General features: G+C 38.9%; 4 protein-coding genes and 1 pseudogene across 6 annotated transcripts; 4 read left to right on the top strand and 1 right to left on the bottom strand.

Moving 5' to 3' along the window:
- LOC104783963 (putative B3 domain-containing protein At5g35780) lies at window positions 4,174–5,117 on the top strand. The gene is made up of 2 exons (XM_010509054.1): window positions 4,174–4,319; window positions 4,553–5,117. The coding sequence occupies exons 1-2, from the start codon at window positions 4,174–4,176 to the stop codon at window positions 5,115–5,117; spliced, it is 711 nt and encodes a 236-aa protein (XP_010507356.1).
- LOC104780781 (pre-mRNA-splicing factor cwc-21-like) lies at window positions 7,530–11,245 on the top strand. Of its 2 annotated transcripts, XM_010505320.1 has the most exons (3): window positions 7,530–7,648; window positions 7,852–9,009; window positions 10,381–11,245. In XM_010505320.1, exons 2-3 carry the CDS (start codon window positions 7,887–7,889, stop codon window positions 11,079–11,081), a joined length of 1,824 nt encoding a protein of 607 aa, XP_010503622.1. In that variant the 5' UTR covers window positions 7,530–7,648; window positions 7,852–7,886; the 3' UTR covers window positions 11,082–11,245. The 2 variants fall into 2 exon arrangements, with proteins under 2 accessions (XP_010503622.1, XP_019100243.1); XM_019244698.1 differs by lacking the exon at window positions 10,381–11,245 and having other exon boundaries at window positions 7,852–9,874.
- On the top strand, window positions 11,432–18,380 carry LOC104780780 (ubiquitin carboxyl-terminal hydrolase 26). 2 transcript variants are annotated; one of them, XM_010505319.2, is made up of 15 exons: window positions 11,432–11,699; window positions 11,991–12,100; window positions 12,214–12,810; window positions 12,962–13,217; window positions 13,598–14,277; window positions 14,560–14,668; window positions 14,913–15,091; window positions 15,342–15,626; window positions 15,707–15,914; window positions 16,181–16,252; window positions 16,730–16,945; window positions 17,202–17,465; window positions 17,554–17,695; window positions 17,776–17,940; window positions 18,027–18,380. In XM_010505319.2, the coding sequence occupies exons 2-14, from the start codon at window positions 12,021–12,023 to the stop codon at window positions 17,868–17,870; spliced, it is 3,183 nt and encodes a 1,060-aa protein (XP_010503621.1). In that variant the 5' UTR covers window positions 11,432–11,699; window positions 11,991–12,020; the 3' UTR covers window positions 17,871–17,940; window positions 18,027–18,380. The 2 variants fall into 2 exon arrangements, with proteins under 2 accessions (XP_010503621.1, XP_010503620.1); XM_010505318.2 differs by having other exon boundaries at window positions 11,433–11,699; window positions 18,024–18,380.
- LOC104780779 (autophagy-related protein 13a) lies at window positions 18,559–21,251 on the bottom strand. Its single transcript, XM_010505317.2, has 3 exons — window positions 19,581–21,251; window positions 19,300–19,481; window positions 18,559–19,064 (listed from the first exon to the last, which is right to left on the bottom strand). Exons 1-3 carry the CDS (start codon window positions 20,907–20,909, stop codon window positions 18,734–18,736), a joined length of 1,842 nt encoding a protein of 613 aa, XP_010503619.1. The 5' UTR covers window positions 20,910–21,251; the 3' UTR covers window positions 18,559–18,733.
- The window catches only part of LOC109132604, a 1,210-nt pseudogene continuing 884 nt past the window's right edge, over window positions 23,457–23,782 (top strand).

The raw sequence follows: 23,782 nt of genomic DNA, 5'->3' as shown, positions 1-23,782 counted from the left end.
TGTTGGAGTGGGGAACAAATTCACTTAAGATCTCTCTCTAAAAACTGGATTAAAGCTAAAAAATAAAGAGGGGTTTTGATCTCTTGAGGAAAAAGTTAGGGTTTCTCTCAAGAACAATGAAGAATTAAGTTTTTTGTATTAATTGCTGGATGTTCTTTACAAGGAGGAGGTATCCCTCTATTTATATGAATGCATTGATTACAAGATAAGTCTATTTTCCTTAAATCTCGGATTGAAGATATGGTAAATTCCTTCTTTTGATGATCAAGCTGGGCTCATGGAGGCGGTTGAGTGACTTCTTTGGGCTTCTGCTTATAGGCCCGTTTAGCTGTCCCAAAAGAGGGGATTCCTTGGTTTAGTTGGTGTGCAAAGTTACTCGGTTTACCTTCGGTTTAGGTTGGTATGTCGTGGGTGCTAAATCCCGCCCCAACAAATTGGAAGATATACACTAAAAGAAAACATAGCAGTTTCCGACGGTAAAATCAGTTGGGGAAACGGTCGGGAAGAGGCATTTCCAATCATTTACTGACAACGGTAAATCGGTCAGAAATCGCTGGTCGGAAATTGTTTTGGTTAGAAATTGGTCGGAAATTTCCGACCGAAACGTTGGTTGGATTTTCGTTGGATAAAATCGGTCGGATTTCGGTTAGGAAAATACCGACTGATTTCCAACGGTATAAATCGGTCGAGACTATATTACCGACCGTTATACAACCGTTTTAGTTTCCAAGTGATATTCCGACCAAATATTTTCCATGCGATTACCAAAAATATTCAAACCAAAATTTTATCAAATTAAATTAAAATACAAATAATGAAAATTAATTAAAAATAAAAAAAAACTAAATTAATTAAAATCCGAAAATACTAAAAATATATATATAAGTTATTGTTTATAAAATCACATTAAAAGATTCTTAATAAAGCGTTAAATCCATTTTTTTGACATCTTACAACAAAAAACTAGTTAACATAAAACACTCAACTCTAATTTTGAGTTTCATCATCATCTTCATCTTCATGTGGACGACACTCTGGGAACTTGTTGAGAAGCTTCTCAGTAACATCCTTCAAGTATTGAATTGTCTTGGTATTCTCCTCTTCCTCCTTAACTAACTCAGAAATTTGGGTGTATGTTTCTTCTAACTTCTTGTCTTTATCCAAGTTGGGTAGGAAGGGAGCATCTAACTCTTCATGGTCTGGAAGAGATCCAAATCCAAATCGGTGTCCTTTTTTTTGGGTATTGCCTGAGAATCAACCATGCATAATGTAAAAAATAGGGAAACATCATGTTAAAAATCAAATAGTTAAGAAGTTTCAAGGATCCAAGTATTGATGTAAGATAGTAAAAAGCATGTTAAGAGTGAAAAAGAAATCCCCGCACCTTGCCAACCAAATCGTTTATCTTAGAACAAGAGAGCTTGATAGGCTAAACCGATCCATCTTCAAGTGGCTCTTTAGATTGGAGGTCATGCACCTGTTCTTCTAAATTCTCCACAATCTGCTTAGCCTTCTTGTAGACAACCTTGCCAGTTTTTTTACTTTTATAAACATCCTCAATGAAAGCCAGCATATTAGGCTCTACTCCACCATTTTCGAGAGTCTTATATACATGGAAAAAGAACATGATTAATATGCATTGGAATGATAATTCTTAAGAAATGTAAAGAAATTAAAACTTACCATCTCATCTTTATGCCTATAGAATGATTTAGCTCCATTGAAGTGCATTGGAATTCCTTCATCATCTGAGTTGCTTCTCCTTTTTTGTGAGTTTGTTGCTGCCAATCCTGCAACTTTCTCATCACGCCAAAGAGTAATGTACTCCTTCCATAAATCATCTGACATATGTATAGGTTTCTCTTTATTGCATTTCCATTTGTCTTTCCACTCAGCTAAGTTCTTAGAGAAAGAATAGGCAGCTTGTTGGCCACTCTGATTCTTGCCTCTTCCACCCCTCGCGACTCCATCTGTTCGTTCTGCGGCACGTGTTTCAGGTTACGATTCATAGTATCTGGCGGGAACATAATGCTCGTCACCATGGTGAAGCCCCCACCTCAACCTCCAACTTATTCCGCTTCATTGACAAAACGGTCCGCAATCGGCTACTCACGTTAACGACCACCGGCTACGAGAGTGGTCTGCAGTATTGGTTTCACACCCATCCCATCTAATCAGTTCAACTTTTATCCCTTTTGATGTATTTTGTTTTGTTTCAACAACTTTTTTGAAGAATTTTGTATAACGGTTTTTTTGGTGAATATAATTTAACATTCATACAAGAAAAAAAAAATAGGCAGCTTGTTTCTCAAACCCCCTCTCAACTATTTTTCTTATGCTGGGATCCCAGTTAAACTCTTGCTGAACAAAAAAAAAACACATGAAGTAAATAACAAGAGAAAAACATTATGTGAATCAAACATATATTATAGAAGGAGTCTTACCGCAAAAGCTTTAAACCACCGTTCTTTAGTCTTAGGGGAAGAGAACGATATGTCAAGAAAGCATGTTTTACATCCGTTTTTTGCATTCTCAAGATAGACTTTGTAATTACACCATATGGATCACGCTTAAACCTACATAAAACCAGTTAATGACATCAATGGGCTAACCTAATCTATACTAAGAAATCTTACATATAGGTTTAACTTTTAATTTACCAAATAGCAAGGAGCTGCACTTTGGGATGAAGATACTTGACAGTTTCACGTCCTGGAGCAATGAGAAGGTCCTCCACCGAAGCTGGTGGAACAGAACCGTTTGCAGCGGCTGCAGGAGGAACATTGGTTTCAGAATCTGGAATACTACATCCCGATTCTTCACTTGTGAAAGGCCTAAAAAAAGTGTCGAACTCTGGTGTTGAGCTACTAAATTGTTGTGACACATATTGGAGAAATGCATCACGGTTGAAGTTCTACAATGAGAAAACAAAGCTGTTAGTCAAAAATAATTAAAAATACAACAATTAGACATTGAATAAGAGAAGTGAAAATTATGAGAAGTCTAAGTTCCATCATTGCCTTATACATTGAATAAGAGAAGTGAAAATTATGAGAAGTCTAAGTTCCATCATTGCCTTATACATTGAATAAGAGAAGTGAAAATTATGAGAAGTCTAAGTTCCATCATTGCCTTATAAAGAACAAATAACCTTTACATCGGCTTATAAAGAACAAATAACCTTTACAACGACATTCAATTACTAAGGTTTCTTTAAGAGTTATCGAAGTAATCTCTTGGATGTAAAGATGAACAAGATGATAAGTGGAGCCTAACTCTAAATATATGATGATGGGAAGCCTAATAAGGGTTTATTGATCTCTGAAGAAACGGAAAACTAACCGGTGGTGGGATTGGTGGGTTCGTCATGGAGGAGCGGCGCCAACTAAACAGTGAACCGGCGGCAAGCAAACGCTGAGTACACGGTAAGCAACGGTGGATCTGAGAAGAGGCAAGAAAAGAACGTCTTTCCAACCGATTACCAACGGATTTAATGGTCGGTAGTTTAGTCGGTAATTTCCAACCGATATCCAACTATATGTATGTGTCGCTAATTTCCAACTGATTTCCAACCATTTTTTATTTGCGTTACTTAACGGTTGGAAAATGGTCGTATTATAAGCCGACCAATATATCGTTCGGAATTTGGTCAGGATTGGTGATGTTTTCTTGTAGTGATAGAGTAAAACTATATAATTAGATACTTAAATTAGTTTGACTCATTATTGTAGTATAATTATCCTCTTTAAAATGAAATATAAATATATAAATTAAACTAGACTAGTTTATTTAGATAGATCCTATGAGATTTTCTATGATTTATCATCAAAAAGATTTAAGGGATAGATATGTTATAAAATCTGAATAACCTTTATATATCAATACTTCGTAGTTCGTACATATCATTTTAATTAGATGTTGAAGAAGAATCTTTTCTAAATATTCAAAGGTATCTGATTACTCAGTTATAATAACTCTAGCTAGTTTATCCACCAATGTATTTAAATTGAAAATGAGATACAATTAGTTACTGATCACCGTGAATATCACTAAAACAAAAAAAAATTATATAAACCAAAAACCCTAGGGCAAAGAGAGGTAATATCATTTCTTCTCTTTCTCTCAGTTTCTTTTTCTCTATTTCGGTTCAATCACACCGCTGCGGGGAAGGAGATGACTGATGCTTTCGAAAATTTGCTGGCTGCAGTGGGTATAATATGTGACGCAAAGGAACATCGTCGTCTTGCAGAGAAAGCAAATGATGACTCTGAGGAAGAAGTAGAAGAAAGCGAGAAAACTGTATTCCGGAGAGAAACAAGGTCGTCGTCTTTGGTTTAGAAGATGAAGAAGAAAATTGTGATTCCGAGTGAAACAAAGTCGTCGCTTTTCTATCGTTTGGAGGAGCTGGCACGCATATCATGTGAAGAAGATAAACGTCGTCTTCTTGCAAATAGCGAGGAGAGCCTCTTGGATCATCTCCCACAAAAACCAAGGTCTTCGCTGAATACATTTTTGGTAAGAGTTACATACGAAACCATGAAAAACTTACTAGGGTTTCTACTTGTTTATCATCGCTCCTCCTCGACACGGCTGAGTCGGAGAATACGGAGAACAGAAAGCGCAAGAAGCGTGCCGTGCCACTACAGAGTCTTGTTAGATCCAAGATAGCAAAGGTTGCGTCTTCTCCACGGCAGGAGAGAGAGACGCCAGAGTGGCTTCTCGATGTGATGAGAGAGATGAGGGGAGCCCAAGGACCGATCCGGCTGATCTATGTGAAGCCTCTGACCCCGAGTGACGTCAAGCCAGGACCGAGCCGTCTCTTAATACCTTTCCAGCAGTTAATAAGAAACGACTTCTTGACTCATGCAGAGTCTCAAGCCATATGGAATGGTCTCGGAACGATTCTCGTGAATCAAAGGTCGGAACAGTGGGATTTACGTATTAAGATATGGGTGATGAAGAAGAAGAAAGACTCTCTAAAAGGAACCTTGAACTACTGTTTGAATCATGGCTGGAACGACGTTGTCAAGGGTAACAGATTGAAAGCCGGAGACAAGATTTGTCTTTGGACTTTCAGGTGCCGTAGAGTTCTCTGCTTTGCACTTGATACAGAGTAGCTCGTTCCTTTTTAAATCCGTGATATGTTTCATTACAATGTTTGAAACCATTTTAACTTGGTTGATTTGATTCCTTTTCCTTAGACAGAGTAGAGGATTTTGGTCTAGTAGTAGTATTAACATTCTTGCAAGTCTTATTTAAGGTGTTTTGATTTTCCTTTTTCTCATTAGTAACTTAGCCTTCTCTGGTTTGGTCTACTTTAGGGCCATAGGCATGTGCAACAAGTGCATTTGCACTGGGACTATACTAAATTTACATGTATTTGAAGGCCCAAAAATATATTTTTTTTAAATTTTTTATATGTAATTAAGGCCTATTTTGCTGATGACATAGTGTAAGAACATAGGACTCACTCACCTATGTTTTGCTGATGACTTGATGGTCTTTGTGGATGGTCAACAAAGGTCGATAGAGGGGATCATTCAAATCTTCGAGGAGTTTGCGAGACAGTCGGGGCTCCGAATTAGTCTGGAGAAGTCCACACTCTACCTAGCCGGAATGACGGATGAACAGCGGGATCAGGTCTCTGCTAGTTTTCCCTTTGCCACTAGCCAACTGTTGGTTCGATATTTAGGCCTCCCGCTTTTAACCAAGCAAATGACAACATCTGATTATGCTCCACTCCTGGATAAAATTCGACTGAAAATCAGTTCCTAGACTGCTCGTTCTCTGTCATATGCGGGCCGTCTCACCCTTCTCTCCTCTGTTCTTATGAGTATTACCAACTTTTGGCTATATCCATATCGTTTGCCTGCAGGGTGCCTTCGGGAAATTGAGAAATTGTGTGCTACTTTCTTGTGGTCTGGTCCGGACCTTAACCCCAAGAAAGCAAAGATTGCTTGGGCAGACATTTGCAAGCCGAAACATGAGGGAGGGTTGGGTCTGAAATCACTTGTGGAGGTAAATGAGGTCAGTTGTTTGAAGTTAATTTGGCGGATCCTCTCAAGGAAAGATTCCCTCTGGGTGAAATGGATTTGGACGTATTTACTACCAAGGGGATCCTTTTGGTTGGTTACGGAAGGTTCTACTGCAGGGTCCTGGATGTGGAAGAAACTTCTCAAGTACCGGGAAGTGGCTAAGGCACAGTATAAGGTGGAGGTTAATAATGGTGCTTCAACATCCTTCTGGTATGATGTTTGTTCGCCATTAGGACGGTTGATTGACGTTGTGGGAACGAGAGGGTTCATAGACCTAGGGATTCTACAAGAGGCAACGGTCCAAGATGCCTTGCGCACACACAGGTCTCGACACCATCGACTAGCTATTCTAAATGATATTGAACGCACACTTCATGCAACTAACCACCGCAACACTCGATTACCACTTGCTCCTGATATTCCATTATTACGATCTCAGGGCGACCGGTTCTCCAAAACCTTCTCCTCTCGGCATACTTGGCATAATATTCGCAATCCACAAATGTGTGTCGACTGGTATAAGGGGGTCTGGTACACCTATTCCACCCCCAAATAATCCTTCCTACTCTGGCGTGCGGTCCATAATCGGTTAGACACTGGGGATCATATCAAACACTGGTCTTCGGGGCAACAAGTTAACTGTGTCCTCTATTCCGGCATGGAAGAGACAAGGGATCACTTGTTCTTCTCTTGTTCTTACGCTGCTGCCATTTGGAAAGATCTCACACAACCTCTGCTTTTGACTCATTACTCAACGGCCTGGAGCTGTCTGCTCCCACTGCTAACCTCTCAAACTCTTCCATTCCTCCGACGGTTCATACTAAAATATGTCTTCCAAGCAACTATATATCATTTGTGGCGCGAGAGGAATGCTCGGCGACATGGTGAGACCCCTTCTCCGCAAGCTCGGCTCATCCAATACATTGACAAGAATGAACGCAACCGTCTCAGATCAATCCTCGATCACCGTTATGACGACGGCTTACAATTCTGGTTCTCTACAAGAGCATATGCTCGATCCTCCATTCCCATTTAAGCTCTAATTCTTCTTTTATTTTCCAACTTTGTTTGGCAATTATTTAAAAACTGAAGCATTCATTGTACAAACGTTTTTTTTTACATTCTTTCACAAAAAAAAAAAAAAATTAAGGCCTATTTTTCAAAATTGAACACAGCTATAAATTTTTTTTGCAATTTTTACACCGGCCTGCATCAATAACGTGTAAGTGTTTTAGGTAGATTCCTTCAATTTCATACGATAAAAAATCAGGAACAATTTTTTGTTGCCAAACGCCTTATACATGCATTTTCAAAAAGTGTCTAATACACTAATAACTCAAGTTGTAATGTGTAATCCAATCTCTCCAGTTCTATAGACTTCTAGAGATAAAAAAAAAACTCTAAATAGCTACCAAATTAAAATAGCTATAACCGTATTGAGCCTAAGCCCATATGAAACCTAAGCCCATATTTGGGTAGAGAAATAGTTAAACCTCTCCGCCCGTTTTGATCTGAGAGACACTCTCTCTATCATCATCGTTCGTCGTCTTCGTCTGCGTCTCTGGAGCACGCATCGGCGGACGATTATCATCTTCTCTCATACACAACACTTGGTAAGATCTGTTCTCTTTTAGATTTTGTTTGGTATTACCAAGTGTTTGGTATTATACACAACACTTGGTAAGATCTGTTCTCTTTTAGATTTTGTTTGGTATTATGCTGTGATTAGTTTCGATTAGGGTTACTTCGTATCGATAGATCTTTCGATTTGAATCTGAAACCCAATTTATCTTCGCGTTTATTTTTTTCGTTTTAGGGTTCGCAAAGGTGATTTGATTTTAGAATTCGAGGATGTACAACGGAATAGGGTTACAGACCGCAAGAGGATCAGGAACCAATGGTTATGTTCAGACGAACAAGTTCTTTGTGAGGCCTAGAACTGGTGGTAAGCCTGCTAATGGTGGTAAAGGGTTTGAGGATGACCAAGGTACTGCTGGTTTATCTAAGAAACCCAATAAAGCTATCCTTGAGCATGACCGTAAGCGTCAGATTCATCTTAAGCTTGCTATTCTTGAGGATAAGCTTGCTGATCAGGGTTATTCTGATGCTGAGATTGCTCAGAAGCTTGAGGAAGCTAGGTTGAATCTTGAAGCTGCTGCTGCTTCTAATGAAGAGAGTGATGGGACTGGTGACTCGAAGATTTCTGATACTCAGACTCATCAGGTTGCTGCGAGGAAAGAGAAGCAGATGGAAGCGTTTCGAGCTGCGTTGGGTTTGCCTGATCAGCAACAGGTGGCTGAAGAGGGTATTATTGATGATGAGCCAGCACCTGAGGCTTATCAAGGTATATTGAAAGAGAGGCGGGAACATTCGTTTTTGGACCGAGATAGTGGGAGGAAGAAGCTTGATGAGGATTTAGATGTGAAAGATGGTGGCAAGGTTAAGGAAAGCAAGAAGCAGCGGGGTGATGATGAGATGGTTGAAGTGAAGCGTCACAAGAAAAAGGAGAGCAAGAGGAGAAGACATGGTGATTCATCAGATGAGTCTGATGAACATGAACGTGACCGTAGAAGGCGCTCTAAGAAGAAGGCTAAGGGTCGTCAACAAGAAAGTGATAGTGAAAGTGACTCTAGCAGCTCTGATTCTGATTCTGAGTCTGACTCTGACAGTGATGATGGAAAGAAGAGAAGAAGGAAGAAGGCTACAAAGAAACGCAGTAGAAGCCAAAGAAGTGTTTCTTCTGATTCTGAAGAAGTTGAGAGTGATGACAGCAAGAAACTTAGAAAGTCTCACAAAAAGAGTCGACCCTCCAACCGATCTGGTTCTAAAGAAGTAAGGGATAAAATTGATGAACAAAGCAGAGCTGGACGAAAGAGGCATGATTCTGATGTTAGTGAGCCTGAGTCAGAGGATGATAAACAACCACTGCGAAAGAAAAAAGAAGCTTACCGTGGAGGACAAAAGCAGAAAAGAGATGAGGAAGACTTGGAGTTCAGTCGTTCAAAAGACAGTTATAGAGATGGTACTAGTGGCAAGAAAGCTGCAAGAGACTCTGATGACAGTGAGACTGAGTATGAGAACAAGAAACAGTTGCGCAGTAAAGTAGAAGCTTACAGTGCAGGAATGAGCCAGAAAAAAGATGAGGAAGAGGCTGTGTCAAAGCATGGCAACGACGAGTCCATAAGTGATTCACGTGGCAAGAAAGTTGCTAAAGACTCTGATGACAGTGAGGCTGAGTATGAAAACAGGAGGAAGCTAAAGGATGAAAGTTACCAACGAGGAAGGAGACACATAAGAGAGGAGGATGATGACTACAATAACAATGGGAGGGACAGGTATAGAAGTGATGATGCTGTTAAGAGACATGGAACAATTGAAAAAGAGGATAGGTATAGAGGTCGAGCCATGGAGGAAGAAGACAGCGATAAAGGAGATGATGACAGGGGTAGATACAGACAGAGACGTGAGGAGGATGAGGAAGACTATAAGCGTGGCAGAGATAGGTACAGAGGTGATAAGGAGGACAGGTTTAGAGGTGACGGAAGGCGTGCGAAGGAAGATGAAGATGATGATAGAGTAAGCAGAGAGCGTGAATACTCGAACAGGGGTCGAAGTCGTTATGATGATGACAGATCAAGTGGCAGCAAGAGATCCTCCTATGGTGATAAAGCTTGATGATTCTGTTTCATCTCATATGTGTCTTTAAAGTTTCTTAAATGTTTGTTGTATTTTTATGGGTTTGTCACAACTCACAAACATAATCCTTGTTTTTTTTTTTGCTTGCAAGACGTTAATTAAGGGTTACATGTTGGTCAAATGTTCGATCTCTGAGACGTTAATTAAGGTTTACATGTTGTTGATCAAAAGGGTGTCGCACAGATTTGGATGAGCCAAATCTCACACACAACACCTGGCTCGTTCTGGGTTAATTTTGGTCAATTTAGAGTTATTAGGACATTAAATGCACATATCTAAGTTTAGCTTGAGAGTTTTTATGGTATGAAATCTCATGAATATGGGATATAAAATCTACCATAATTGTAATATAAATCTTAGTTAATTGATGAGTTTTAGCTTTTTTTTTTCATTAACATGTATAATCTGAAATAAGAGAGCGCGGGACGAGAGAAACACAACTGGGGGGAACCAAAAAAAAGTGAAATAGAATTAAAGAGGAAAAAAAAAATAGAATTCGCTGAGGGAGAGAAGACGAAGGAGTTGAAGAAGACGGAGAAGCTTGAGCTCTGGTGAGAGAAGCTCTCTACTTTGCTAATCAACTCGTTGAATTCTCAGGTACTTTCCTCTTCNAAAGAAGCTTACCGTGGAGGACAAAAGCAGAAAAGAGATGAGGAAGACTTGGAGTTCAGTCGTTCAAAAGACAGTTATAGAGATGGTACTAGTGGCAAGAAAGCTGCAAGAGACTCTGATGACAGTGAGACTGAGTATGAGAACAAGAAACAGTTGCGCAGTAAAGTAGAAGCTTACAGTGCAGGAATGAGCCAGAAAAAAGATGAGGAAGAGGCTGTGTCAAAGCATGGCAACGACGAGTCCATAAGTGATTCACGTGGCAAGAAAGTTGCTAAAGACTCTGATGACAGTGAGGCTGAGTATGAAAACAGGAGGAAGCTAAAGGATGAAAGTTACCAACGAGGAAGGAGACACATAAGAGAGGAGGATGATGACTACAATAACAATGGGAGGGACAGGTATAGAAGTGATGATGCTGTTAAGAGACATGGAACAATTGAAAAAGAGGATAGGTATAGAGGTCGAGCCATGGAGGAAGAAGACAGCGATAAAGGAGATGATGACAGGGGTAGATACAGACAGAGACGTGAGGAGGATGAGGAAGACTATAAGCGTGGCAGAGATAGGTACAGAGGTGATAAGGAGGACAGGTTTAGAGGTGACGGAAGGCGTGCGAAGGAAGATGAAGATGATGATAGAGTAAGCAGAGAGCGTGAATACTCGAACAGGGGTCGAAGTCGTTATGATGATGACAGATCAAGTGGCAGCAAGAGATCCTCCTATGGTGATAAAGCTTGATGATTCTGTTTCATCTCATATGTGTCTTTAAAGTTTCTTAAATGTTTGTTGTATTTTTATGGGTTTGTCACAACTCACAAACATAATCCTTGTTTTTTTTTTTGCTTGCAAGACGTTAATTAAGGGTTACATGTTGGTCAAATGTTCGATCTCTGAGACGTTAATTAAGGTTTACATGTTGTTGATCAAAAGGGTGTCGCACAGATTTGGATGAGCCAAATCTCACACACAACACCTGGCTCGTTCTGGGTTAATTTTGGTCAATTTAGAGTTATTAGGACATTAAATGCACATATCTAAGTTTAGCTTGAGAGTTTTTATGGTATGAAATCTCATGAATATGGGATATAAAATCTACCATAATTGTAATATAAATCTTAGTTAATTGATGAGTTTTAGCTTTTTTTTTTCATTAACATGTATAATCTGAAATAAGAGAGCGCGGGACGAGAGAAACACAACTGGGGGGAACCAAAAAAAAGTGAAATAGAATTAAAGAGGAAAAAAAAAATAGAATTCGCTGAGGGAGAGAAGACGAAGGAGTTGAAGAAGACGGAGAAGCTTGAGCTCTGGTGAGAGAAGCTCTCTACTTTGCTAATCAACTCGTTGAATTCTCAGGTACTTTCCTCTTCTTCGCTCTCGCTCTCTCTCTTTCTTCGTTGTTGTTGTAAATTCTTGGGTGATTATAATTTAATCACTGTTCCTTTATCGATCTGGGTTTCGACCTGAATCGTTTTAACCCTAGATGCGATTCTCATCTCCTGGAGTTTGCATTTTTGATTTAGGGTTTTTTTTTATTTTCTTGAAACGCCGAGATGAATTTCTTGTTCTTGTTTCGAATTTCTCGTTGAATTGGAAATCGAATGGTGTTGTTTTAACAAATGTTTGCTGTGATATTCGTTTTTCTAGGGTTTTCGATTGTTACTGGGTGGTGATACAATGAGTAGACCTAACACCCGAAACAAAAACAAAAGACAAAGACCATCAGACGCCGTTGATCCTTCTTCTCAGATTCTCCGGTACAATTATATAACACAACCACCACACCTTCTTCAACATTAAGCCTCTTCGTAAAAGCTTGCATTTTACCTTGTTTCTTTTTCATAAAAATATGTTTTTTTTTTTGGTACAGGAAAATTCACGAGGCAAATGATGTGACTGATGATGACATTAACCAACTTTTCATGATATGGAAGCCAGTTTGTCAAGGTTGTCGTGTTAACACTCGTGACAATCCCAACTGCTTCTGTGGGCTGGTTCCACCGGTTAATGGAAGCAGGAAATCGGGTTTGTGGCAGAAAACGTCTGAAATCATTCAGTCTCTTGGTCCAGATCCGACCTTTGATCTCCGTGATTCTGACTCTACACCGGCTGGTCTCACCAATTTGGGTGCTACTTGCTATGCCAACAGTATACTCCAGTGTCTGTACATGAATACTGCTTTTCGGGAAGGTGTTTTTTCTGTCGAGGTTGATGTCTTGAAGCAGTACCCTGTCTTGGATCAGATTGCTCGGCTTTTTGCGCAGTTGCATGCTAGCAAAAAGGCTTTTGTTGATTCAGATGCTTTTGTGAAGACGTTGGAGTTGGATAATGGGGTTCAACAGGACACCCATGAGTTCTTGACATTGCTTCTTTCTTTGCTTGAGCGTTGCTTACGCCATTCTGGAGTTTTCAAGGCCCAAACAATAGTTCAAGATCTCTTCCGTGGTAGTGTCTCGCATGTGACCACGTAAGATTGAGCTTTTTTATATATTTTTAAGAAGATTTATATGGTTTTAAAGCAAATTAGTATTTTTTATCTGAGTTATGTAAGGGCAAATGTGATGAATCATATTTGATTTTTCTGGTGTCATTGTCATTTGTTGTTTCTTGTCATGCAGGTGCTCAAAATGTGGAAGGGATTCCGAAGCTTCGTCAAAAGTGGAAGATTTTTATGCCCTTGAGTTAAATATTAAGGGCCTCAAAACTTTGGATGCTAGTTTGAATGATTACCTTAGCTTGGAGCACCTCAATGGCGATAATCAATATTTTTGTGGAAGCTGCAATGCTAGAGTAGATGCCACACGCTGCATTAAGCTGCGGACACTACCTCCAGTTATCACTTTTCAGCTTAAACGATGTGTTTTCCTTCCTAAGGTGGTTTCCTCGATCTTAATATGCCTTGGTTCATGAATCAATTTTAAAGAGAAAATTATCTGCACTTGTTTACTTAATAGTCAATTCTTGTGATTTGCATAAAAATCCAATCATATTCCTGCATACTTTTTATCAACGAGAAGCATCTTTACATCTTGTATGTCTTTGTGTGTTACAAGTGCTGAGGTGATTTTCTTGTATGTTATCGTTGGCTGACTGAGTTATCGAAATTTTACTCATGGTCAATTCTCATTCATTTTCCTTCTCTTGATACAGGCTTGCATGTTTTTATGCTTGTCTCTAATCATCATTTCTGTCCTATTTAATCTTAGATAAACTTACTAAACTTCTCATTTTCTTTGCCTTGATCATCTCAACAGACAACAGCTAAGAAGAAAATTACTTCCTCATTTTCCTTTCCTCAAGTGCTGGATATGGAATCGAGATTGACAGAGTCTTTGCAAAATGAGTTGATATACGATCTCTCTGCTGTGTTAATCCACAAAGGAAGCGCTGTGAACAGCGGACATTATGTTGCACACATAAAAGATGAAAAGACTGGCTTGTGGTGGGAATTTGATGATGAACATGTGTCAGAACTGGGTAAGCGTCCATTCAATGAAGCTTCTTCTTCCACTCCACAACCCGAGAGTAATGGTGGGACTAGTAGTGGGAATACCACAGATCTCATTCAGTCAGAGGTTTTCTCATCCAGTGATGCTTATATGCTGATGTATAGTTTAAGAAGCGGTAAACAGGAAAATCAGGGAGGACAAAGGGAAAATCCTATTGACATAAGTAAAGGAGAAGTTGGTAGTGTTCAACAGCTTGAAGGTCTTCCGTTACATCTTTATGAATGGATCAATACCATGAATGCAGTATTCCTTGAGAGTTGCAAGCAGTTTACTTTAAGAAAAGAAAAAGAATTGAATGCTTTGACTGAAAGAAGGCAAGAAGTACGGACAATACTTTCAGAAGCTGCTGTTCAGTCACTTGAAGAACAATATTTTTGGATCTCCACAGATTGGCTTCGTCTATGGGCTGATACCACTTTGCCTCCGTAAGTAAAGCTTTCTCGTACATGTATTTGTTGTTATTCTCTACATGCATGTGCCATGGCACTGCTTTCAACAGACGATGCATTTATGTCTACAACAAATATTACATCGTTCAGCTGCATCATCTAAGATTTATTAGAATATGATAGCGACTTTTGTACCCCACACCAAATAAGTTAGCTAACTGGTAATGGTAACTGGTTTATCTGATTTTCTATTTAGCAAATCAGATCACATCCACACCTTTAATTGTTCTTGATTATATTTGTTCTTGTATGATGTAGCGCTTTGGACAACACCCCTTTACTGTGTTCCCATGGGAAAGTTCTTGCCTCAAAAGTGAACTGCATGAAGCGAATATCTGAACTTGCATGGGCCAAGTTAGAATCAAAGGTATGCAATAATAAACTTTGTGTGACTCATGGGTTAGTTTCATACCTTTTTTCAGGACAGAAATTTTCTTGTTTTTAATTTTTGCATAGCAGCCATCGTTAACCAGTTTTTAGAAAATTTCATAGAATCTAGATTCCAGTGGACAGATTTCTGTTCAAGTATCATGTGCAAGAACTCTTTGCTGGATTTTTCGACACTCTTATCTCAACACTTTACTGATGCGATCATCTTCTATTACGTTTAGTTCAATGGTGGACCAAAGTTAGGGAAAGGGGATTACTGCAGGGACTGCCTTATGGATGGTGCTCGCATGGTTGTCTCGTCTGACAGTTATAGGGATCGAAGAACATTCATGAAAAGCATAGCAAGTGATGTTCTTTCGGGAAAGTGTGAGGACGGAATGTATTATATCTCTAAAGCATGGTATGTATCCCAGTGTCCTGTAAGTTATAGGTTTCTGATAATACCATTTTGCTTCTTTGTGCGTATTGACAGCTTGATGTATATGCAGATGACCCTTTAATTTATGTACCACTTAATTAATATTATTTTGTGGGGTGTTTCCACAATTAGCTTGTTCTTCAATAGATGCTATTGAGACTAACGCTAACCTACTACACTAAATCTAAGTTTTAAAATATCTAGCTCCTAAAGCGTAATAGCATGTTTCCAGGTTGCAGCAATGGGTAAAAAGGAAAAACTTTGATGCTCCCACTGAAGCAGATGCGGGGCCCACAAATGCAATTACGTGCAATCATGGAAAGCTAATGCCAGAACAAGCGCCAGGGGGCAAAAGAGTTCTAGTTCCAGAGAATTTCTGGTCATTCCTCGTGGAAGATGCTCTAAAACTGATGCCAGAAGATACGGCAGATTGTACTTGTTTCCATTTGGACTCCAGCCAATGTTGTCACTGCACAGAAGAACTTTCTGAGACTGCCTGTTTCGAGGATTCACTAAGGTAAACCATGATTAGTTATTATTTTTGTTGGTCGTGATACTCTTTTAAGTATTTTTTTTACCTTCTATCTGATGCAACAGAACATTAAAGATGAAGCAGCGCCAAAATCACGAGAAGTTAGCCACGGGAAAGGGTATACCATTAACGCCGCAATGCCGATATTTCTTGTTACCATCTCCGTGGCTAGTGCAATGGAGAATCTATATTAACATGACTGGAAAAAATAGTTCGTCAGCTCCTGAGCCTGAACGTCTTGATGGAGTCATTAACACTCTCAAATGCAAGAAGGTAAGATTTATTTCTCGGCAGTGAGTAGGTTTCCAATTTCTGGCAGTTGAATTTTGTGGGGTAAAGCTCTATATGGACAGAAAAGCTTAAATCTAAATCGGTTACCCTGACCGCTTTCTCTGTTTCCCCTCATAAAACTATTTTAATATGTGTTAGTAAACGCGGGTAAATATAAGCTGTCATGTATCAGCAGTCCTTATATCACCTTCGCACTTCCAGTTTTGAGCATAAAACTAATGGTTTGTTCCTATGGTTGTTTGTTTCAGCACACACGCCTCCTTGAAAGGCTCCCTGAACTTATCTGCAAACGTGGCTCATTTTTTCAGAAAAATCCATCTGTAAGTGCATCATATACCGTGAGATAATTCCCAATCTATTTTGAAACCGTTTGAAACAGTAAGCCAATATCGGAATGGGGAACTGATAAGTGTTCATCAAAAACAGAGAGAGGCTTCAACAAACACTTGTCATGAACATAAATAACTTGTTTCTGTAGAAGTAAGGTTAGTATAAATAAGAGGTTAATCAAGTGTGGAGAGGTGTCGGAGTGTTTTGGGACTGGTTTTGGAGCTTGGGAGAATGTACCCTTGTTACTGGTTCTGATGGTTTGGTTCCGTGGTTCTGTGGTGTGATTGCTGTTTCACTGAGAGAAATAAAAGAAATCATGTTCTGAGTTCAACAAATTTGTATTTTGATTGTCAATTCAGTTTACATCCGCTCTCGTGTTCTGTGGCTGTTTTTAGTCTCAATCAGAGACTTGAGATAGAGAATGCTGACGTTGATCTAATCCTAGTATTCTTGCACCTCTTTTCTAGACTGACAAGCTGACAATCATCTCTGAGCTTGATTGGAAATATTTCTGTGAGGAGTGGGGAGGGCTCATGGAGGATGGAGTATCTGCTCTTATTGAGGTTGGTGACAATACAGAGCAAAGTTCATCCCCAAACGTCATTGATCTTGAGAAGCATTCTTCTCCTGATGATAATATGGACATCGATGCTCGACAGCTTATTCTAAGGGCATCTCCAGAGGTATTTGCATTATTGTGTTCCAATACATGTAGCAGACTATCAGTTATATTTACCTCGAGCCTTTTGTTTTTGTCAACATCTTGAGCTTGTGAAATATTATTGAATGGCAATGTTGGCTTAGCATTTCACATTGGTCTAGATGCGTTACGTTATGCTGTTTTTTACAAAAGCAGTTGTGATCAGTTGCATTCGCATTGATTATCGTATGACTTACATGAATAGATTCACATTTAACAGGATCTTTTGTTTTCGCTAGATTTGTGAGGAATGCATAGGAGACAGAGAAAGCTGTGAGTTGATGCAGAAACTTAGTTACTCTGAGGGAGATGTATTTGTCTGCCTTGTGCGTGGAAAGGAAGCTCCAAAAGCAATGTTAGAGGTATCTGACACCAGCTTTGAGGTGGATCGGCGTACTTCAAAGCGATCTCGGAGAACAAATTATGGAAACCTGACAAGTCTGAAAGTGTCTGCAACAACGACTGTGTACCAATTAAAGATGATGATATGGGAATTACTTGGGGTAAGATTCTTTTAGACGTAGTGTTTTTTTCGTTTCAGTAGATTACTTGCAGATACACAACAGAACGGGGGTTATATAATATATGCAGGTGATGAAGGAAAACCAGGAACTTTACAAAGGCACAAAAGTGATTGATCAGGAATCTGCAACCCTTGCAGACATGAACATATTCCCTGGTGACAAGCTTTGGGTGAGAGATTCTGAGATGCATGAACACCGCGATATTGCTGGTAACCAAATTTACCATTATTTTGCTGTCTGGTCAGTGAGATGTCCATGAAAAATAATGTTCATCTTGATGTTTCAACAGATGAGTTATGCGATAAGAAAACGGGAGGTCAAGATATCGAAGAAGGGTTTCGAGGGACGCTATTGACTGGGGATATCTCTTCTAAAGCCTGTTAGGAATTGTATTTTGAGATCAAAGTGTAAAAACAGAATGTGTGAGAAAGAGTCATTGGACCATCTAGAGGAGGTAAAAAAACTCATAAGAGCTACTTTTGATCGAAACTATAATCTATTCATATCTGCGGTGTCTTATGTTTTTGTGTTTCTCAGTAGTTGTGCAGGAGACAGAAGAGACATTTTTTGGGTCAGTTTTTTGTGAAGGCAAGCAGGGCTTTGGAGCTTTGTTTTGTGTGTAAAAAACAAACGCAAAGATTTGGGGAAAGCTTGCACTAGCTGAATTTGTGTAGATTCAAAGGCTTATTGTGGATGGCTATTCGAAGCTGACTTTGTGTGTGTGTTTAGGTGTATACTTTATCTAAATGAGCATTGCGTTTTAAACTCTCTCTCTCTCGTTGAAGCTAAAGAGTAACCGTGTGTGTTACTCATCTAGTGACTTTTTGCCCTAATAATCTAATATGTATATATATGAACCAAACTCATGAATCCGGACGTTAGTGTTTTTGTTCACTTGATTATAGATGAACTCTGCAATGTCACAAAACGAGTAATTCTCCGGTGAGCTCGGTTTACAGCATTTTTGGTATTTCATGTTTCATCCTTAAGCAGGTGTCACTGACGAGAAAAGTAAGGATTTCTCTGATCAATCAGCAACAACAACAAAAAAAAACTGTACAAATCTCACTACTTTACAGTGAAAAGATTCAAGTTTTATTTTATGTGCATATTCAAAAGCAAGTTCTCTCACAGAAATTAAAACGTGATTGCTCTTTGGGAATATACAACAGAGTTACGTTATTCGTCATCAAATCCATATTTACAAACATACATTCGAAATTTTCTTGATCGCTATTTGGTTTGGCTCAGTGGACACGAGTTGATCCAGATCCACTCTTGGATTTTGATAGAAGCAAATCTTTGAGCTGCTTGTAGTTTCTCAGCTCCTCTAGTGCATCTGATGTGCTTCGAGCCATCGAAAATTCAGATTCAGTACCTGACACTGACACTGATACTGAACCTTCTCTCTGAACCCCAGACATTGATGCCATGTAAGTGCTTGAATCTTGTCGCAATGGTGGTGCTGTCTTTAGCATGTGAACCAGAACACCAACCGCTGCGTCCTGTGATGACTTTCTCCCTATAGGTAGCGACTGTGATATAGAGCTTGAAGCTTTCCTCCTGTCAAGACTTTGGCTGCACCGAGAAATTTGCAAAATTTATGTCATTATGTATTACCAAAGACTAATATTCCTAAATTGACAGACAAAAAATGATAAAGAGACGAAAGTAAGAGAAAGGCCAGGTACAGATTGTCAATGTCAACCAATTTCACATTACACTAGACATCTAACATACGAGTGTTTTCGTGATGACATCTTGTCATTGACCAGCTCTCTATGTAAAGATTTCAGAAAACTAATCCACGTACCTGTACTGAAGTCCTGACTCATCAACATCATCGAAATCAAAAGGGCATGAACAGTCAGGGTCATCCAAGTCGTCTTGGGACGATAATCTACTAGGACTCCTAGAAAACCCGAATCTTGGTGAGCCACTTGAAGACAGAAGCCCTGAGAAGCGGCCGGAATCGTATTTGCTGTCCTTTGACAGCTGAAGAGTATATTAAAAAACATATCAGATAAGGCAATGCAAAACATTGTGATCAGGTTCTTCTATTAAGAAAGACACAAAAAAAGAGAGAAGCATAACCTTCTGGGCAGGGTACTGGTTCATTAATCCAGAAGGAGACTCTCCGCTTCTCGAACTCCTGTACAATGCAATCCCAGGCAAAGAATCCTGCGAGGAAGGGGAGCGCCTTGTGCTTTTGGGGGAAAAGGGAGGAAGTGGATTCCTACTTGGCTCAGAGAAGTTAGATGAAACGTATCTGTTGAAAGTGGCTGAAGAAGGAATGGTCACTGGAGCAGTCCCTGGCCTCACATTAATCCGTGGACTGTTACTCCCAGAAATGTATCTTGGAGTAGAGGGAGAACCCGATGGCGAAAAAGGAGGTGAAAGCTGGTGACTGTCACCAAAACCATCTGTACGTGACCAGTGGAAATCGTGTAAACCAGGTGAAAACTGATGTGACTGAGCAGGCGAAAAAGATTGGTTTGGTGTTGGGAATTGAGCAGGAGGTCTGTGAAAGCCGCTGGTCCAGCTATGTGGACGTTCAGCAGATGAACCAGTCAAAGGAGGACGACCAGCTCTACCAATAAAAGATGTGCCTTCAATACTTTTCCCTGGAGACGGGAAAAACCTCATAGGATCAGTAGCAGGACTTCCAACATAATCGGTTATAATTCTTGGAGGCAATGTGATGTGAGTATCAAGATTGAAATCAGATAAGTCAGAACGGTAAGTAACAGAGGCACAAAGCCGACCAGGAGGCACATCAACAGGAGCAAAACGAAACTCTTTCATAGTTTCAGTCACAGGACCAGAGAAAATATCACTGAAAGACGAAACCTTGTAAACCAGATCATAACCAGAAGAGGCAAGAGAAGAACTAAGCTGCCTAGAGACACGATAAGCAGGGAGAAGCCGAGTCTGAGCATAAAGAGAACGCAACATAATGATAGATTTCTTGTAAACCTTCTGATAACGAGTCACAGAGTCAGAACTCTGAGGAGACATAATCAAAGGATTCTCATACTGAACAACCCACCTCTCAATCACAGTCTCAGCTGGTCTAACAACAGAACCATCATCATCATCATCATCAGTGGGGATGGTGGTGGGATGAACAAGTATGATATCAATAATCATAGAATCCAAGATATTCCTATGCCAAGAATGCAACTTCTCTAACGCAGCGGGACGATCTCCCATAACAAGATTGAACCATTTATCACTTTTCCTAACGTTATTATTAAGACCTGCTCCTGATGATGATGATAAACAACGATCACGAGTACGACCACGAGATTGCAACGAAGGGATTCTGGAATTCAGAACTATGTGTAATGCCTTTGGGAAGAAATGAGATACGATCTGCTCTAATCTCCCTACATCCGATGGCAAATTCTCTGGGAAATCCATTTCCACTACCAGAAATTTCTAAAAATAATCAAAACCAAATCCCTAACAAATCTACAAGTGATCTACGAGAATGGAGATCACGGAATCGTTTTTTTTTTTTTGTTTGGGGAGAAGGATCTAGAATAACTAAAGCTTTCAGGAGAATGTGTAGTAGAAACTGAAGGAAATCAAAAACACAGATGAAGAAACTGAAGAGCAGATTCGAAAGAGTTAGGGTTACCGTGAGGAAGATTTATTAGAAAGATCTGAGACGTCAACCAAACCAACGATGGCGTGAATGTGTTTTACACGCAGATGATTATGATTTGATTGATGAATGAACAAAATATACCAAAAAAAAAAAACACATTATACGATTATTTTAGAAGAATATACTCTGTGGAAATTAGATTACTAATATAATTAAATTCGACTTTCGTGAACGCAAAACCAATGAAGAGTAGCCACGTCTTTTATTCTCTTCATTTGAAAAGTTATGACTTTACCCTTCTCTTATCAACTTAATTACAAAGAGACGATAGGGTCGTTTAACTCTAGAGGTGTCAATCGGGCTGGCCTGGCTCGGTCCGGTCCGAAACCCGTAAAGCCCACATATGTTTGAGCCCGATCCAACCTAAAATATTTCCGAGTCTATATTTCAAAGCCCGAGCCTGGTCCTAACAGGACTACAGGGTTTTTCGCGCTTATCTTACCGATCAAAAAATTAAACTTATAAGCCTTAAAAAGTAGTGTTTGAAGGTGTACTATAAAACAAATCAATCAACAATTTAATAATTCATCTATATTCACTACAACCAACTTAATTTAATAGAAAAAATTTAAAGCTAAACAAAATTTCGATACTTTAACCAAATAAACCAATATATAATTCATATAAAACATCATAGATAAAAATTTTAAAAGTATTAAGTATGGTAATAAAGTAAATATGAAAACTAGGATTAGAGTTTACAACTTTATTTACAATAAATTATTAATCAAATATTGCAATCAAACAAAAAGGTACAAAAATTTTTGTTTAAAGACTTTTCGGGCTAGCCCGAGTCCAGTCGGACTAAGCCCGAAAAATCCTATTGCCCAAACGGACTGAACTCAAAAAGCCCGATTTTTTTTGAATATATATATTTAAGTCCGAACCCGGTGTTTTTCAAAACCGGGCCGGGCCAGCCTGCGGGTTCTTGCCCTAATTGACATGCCTATTTAACTCTTTACACTTTACACTTATCTGGTTGAAGACGGTGAAGTATACGCACCAAGTCTGCTAACTGTTATTTTATGGGCTTAATGTTTTGACTTTAGGCCCAACATTTCTGAATAATCGTATCAAAATTTAAATATTTAAAATATTTAAAACATTTTAGGGTATTTAAATCTTTTATTTGGTTTGAATGGTAACTGCGGTCAGGGCGTCCAAATCCGTCTGCGGTCTAGACCGCTCTATTTTTGGAGTGGACTATAGACCGTTGCGGACCAATTCTATTTGTATGTAAAAATGGTCCGCACTTAGTCCACAACGGTTTTATCTCTGCTTTATTTGGACCGCATCACTGCAAACTACATTTGCTGAATGGTAAATAAAAAGTGGCCTAGTCTGCAGACGGATTTGTCTGTCCCAACCGCTGCAACCATTCACGCCCATAGATTGCAATATATTTCTTAGCATAATGGTGTTTTTTCAAATTGAATTTTCTTATGTGTTGTTGTTTTATTATAAAATAAATTCGATTATATTTAGCTATATAGTTTTGTATTTTGTGCTAATATTGTTGTTGTGTAAATATGTAACAAAGGGTAATGTCACATATATGCATCCGATCCATTATCTTTTTATTTGTGCAAAATATATACGGTACATTAAATTTTCCGTTTAATAGTGGTTGTGTAGATGTTGGTATACGGTATATTTGGTCTTGAGACCATCACCGTTCTAATTCGATCATAACAAGCTATATACCAACAGGTAACATAATAATATTAAGGGGATTTTCTTTTCAAATTAATAAACTTTAAATATTTTGAAACAAATTTTCTTATCACAATAAAGTGAGAAAACTATAGTGATTGGCTTTAGACGTCACTCAAAGCCCTACTTATTCAATAATGTAATCGATAAAGGTCCACATACACATATCAGACTCTGATGATTAGACCAACATATATTTTTTTTTCTATGACAAGATAAATTTGTACATGTTTGTGTAATTGTAAACCACGGGACGTAATTGATTGCATACTATGTTATGTTTATAAATTAACCTTACATATATTAATTTTCAAACTAGTGAACCACATGCATGGATAATTAAGAACTGGAAATTTTCGTAATAAATTGTGTACATCTGATTAATATTTGAATTGGAACCTAAACCTTAAATTCAAATAGATTTTTTTTTTGAAGATTCTTAAAACATACAAATTATTTTCTGGTAGGTGTATGTCTTCAAAACTTGACTTATGTTTATTATTTCCCATAATAGTTACATTCAGAAGCCATGACGACTATGTACATAAGTTTTAAACTTTTAATTAAGTTAAGGAGAAGGAGAACATATACATTGACCCAAATAAAATACTTAAAGAGGAGATACATTGAACCTAGACATACTAAAGCTACACAAAACGCCTATTAAAGAACATCATCAAACCCTAACACTCTACAAAGATACAAGTAAAAAAAAAACCACCATACAGAAACTATACAATTAAAATTAACTAATGGCGAATAGAGGAAGCTACGTGACCGTGTCAGCGGAAGAGATGGAGGCGCTACGGAGGAGAAACATGGAGCTCCAGGAGAAGTGGAGGAGATGAAGACGCAAATGATTCAGCTGTGGCAGCGGACGGTGGTGACTGAGGAGGCGGAAGAGCGGCTC

This window comes from Camelina sativa, chromosome 4 (genome assembly GCF_000633955.1).
Source record: "Camelina sativa cultivar DH55 chromosome 4, Cs, whole genome shotgun sequence".
In the NCBI taxonomy this organism is placed as follows: Eukaryota; Viridiplantae; Streptophyta; class Magnoliopsida; order Brassicales; family Brassicaceae; genus Camelina; species Camelina sativa.
Note: the sequence above shows the minus strand (reverse complement) of the source record. Positions and strands in the feature narration are given on the sequence as shown.

Excerpts from the sequence above, each read along its gene's own strand:
- LOC104783963 (XM_010509054.1), top strand. The coding sequence starts at position 4,174 with ATGACTGATGCTTTCGAAAATTTGCTGGCTGCAGTGGGTATAATATGT. Across the intron at positions 4,320-4,552 it reads GTATTCCGGAGAGAAACAAG|GGTTTCTACTTGTTTATCAT; the intron begins GTCGTCGTCTTT and ends AAAACTTACTAG.
- LOC104780781 (XM_010505320.1), top strand. The coding sequence starts at position 7,887 with ATGTACAACGGAATAGGGTTACAGACCGCAAGAGGATCAGGAACCAAT. Across the intron at positions 9,010-10,380 it reads AGGACAAAAGCAGAAAAGAG|ATGAGGAAGACTTGGAGTTC; the intron begins ATGAGGAAGACT and ends AGCAGAAAAGAG.
- LOC104780780 (XM_010505319.2), top strand. The coding sequence starts at position 12,021 with ATGAGTAGACCTAACACCCGAAACAAAAACAAAAGACAAAGACCATCA. Across the intron at positions 14,669-14,912 it reads GGGCCAAGTTAGAATCAAAG|TTCAATGGTGGACCAAAGTT; the intron begins GTATGCAATAAT and ends TATTACGTTTAG. Across the intron at positions 15,627-15,706 it reads TGTTTCGAGGATTCACTAAG|AACATTAAAGATGAAGCAGC; the intron begins GTAAACCATGAT and ends CTGATGCAACAG.
- LOC104780779 (XM_010505317.2), bottom strand. The coding sequence starts at position 20,909 with ATGGATTTCCCAGAGAATTTGCCATCGGATGTAGGGAGATTAGAGCAG. Across the intron at positions 19,482-19,580 it reads ACCAGTACCCTGCCCAGAAG|CTGTCAAAGGACAGCAAATA; the intron begins GTTATGCTTCTC and ends TATACTCTTCAG. Across the intron at positions 19,065-19,299 it reads GAGTCAGGACTTCAGTACAG|CCAAAGTCTTGACAGGAGGA; the intron begins GTACGTGGATTA and ends TTCTCGGTGCAG.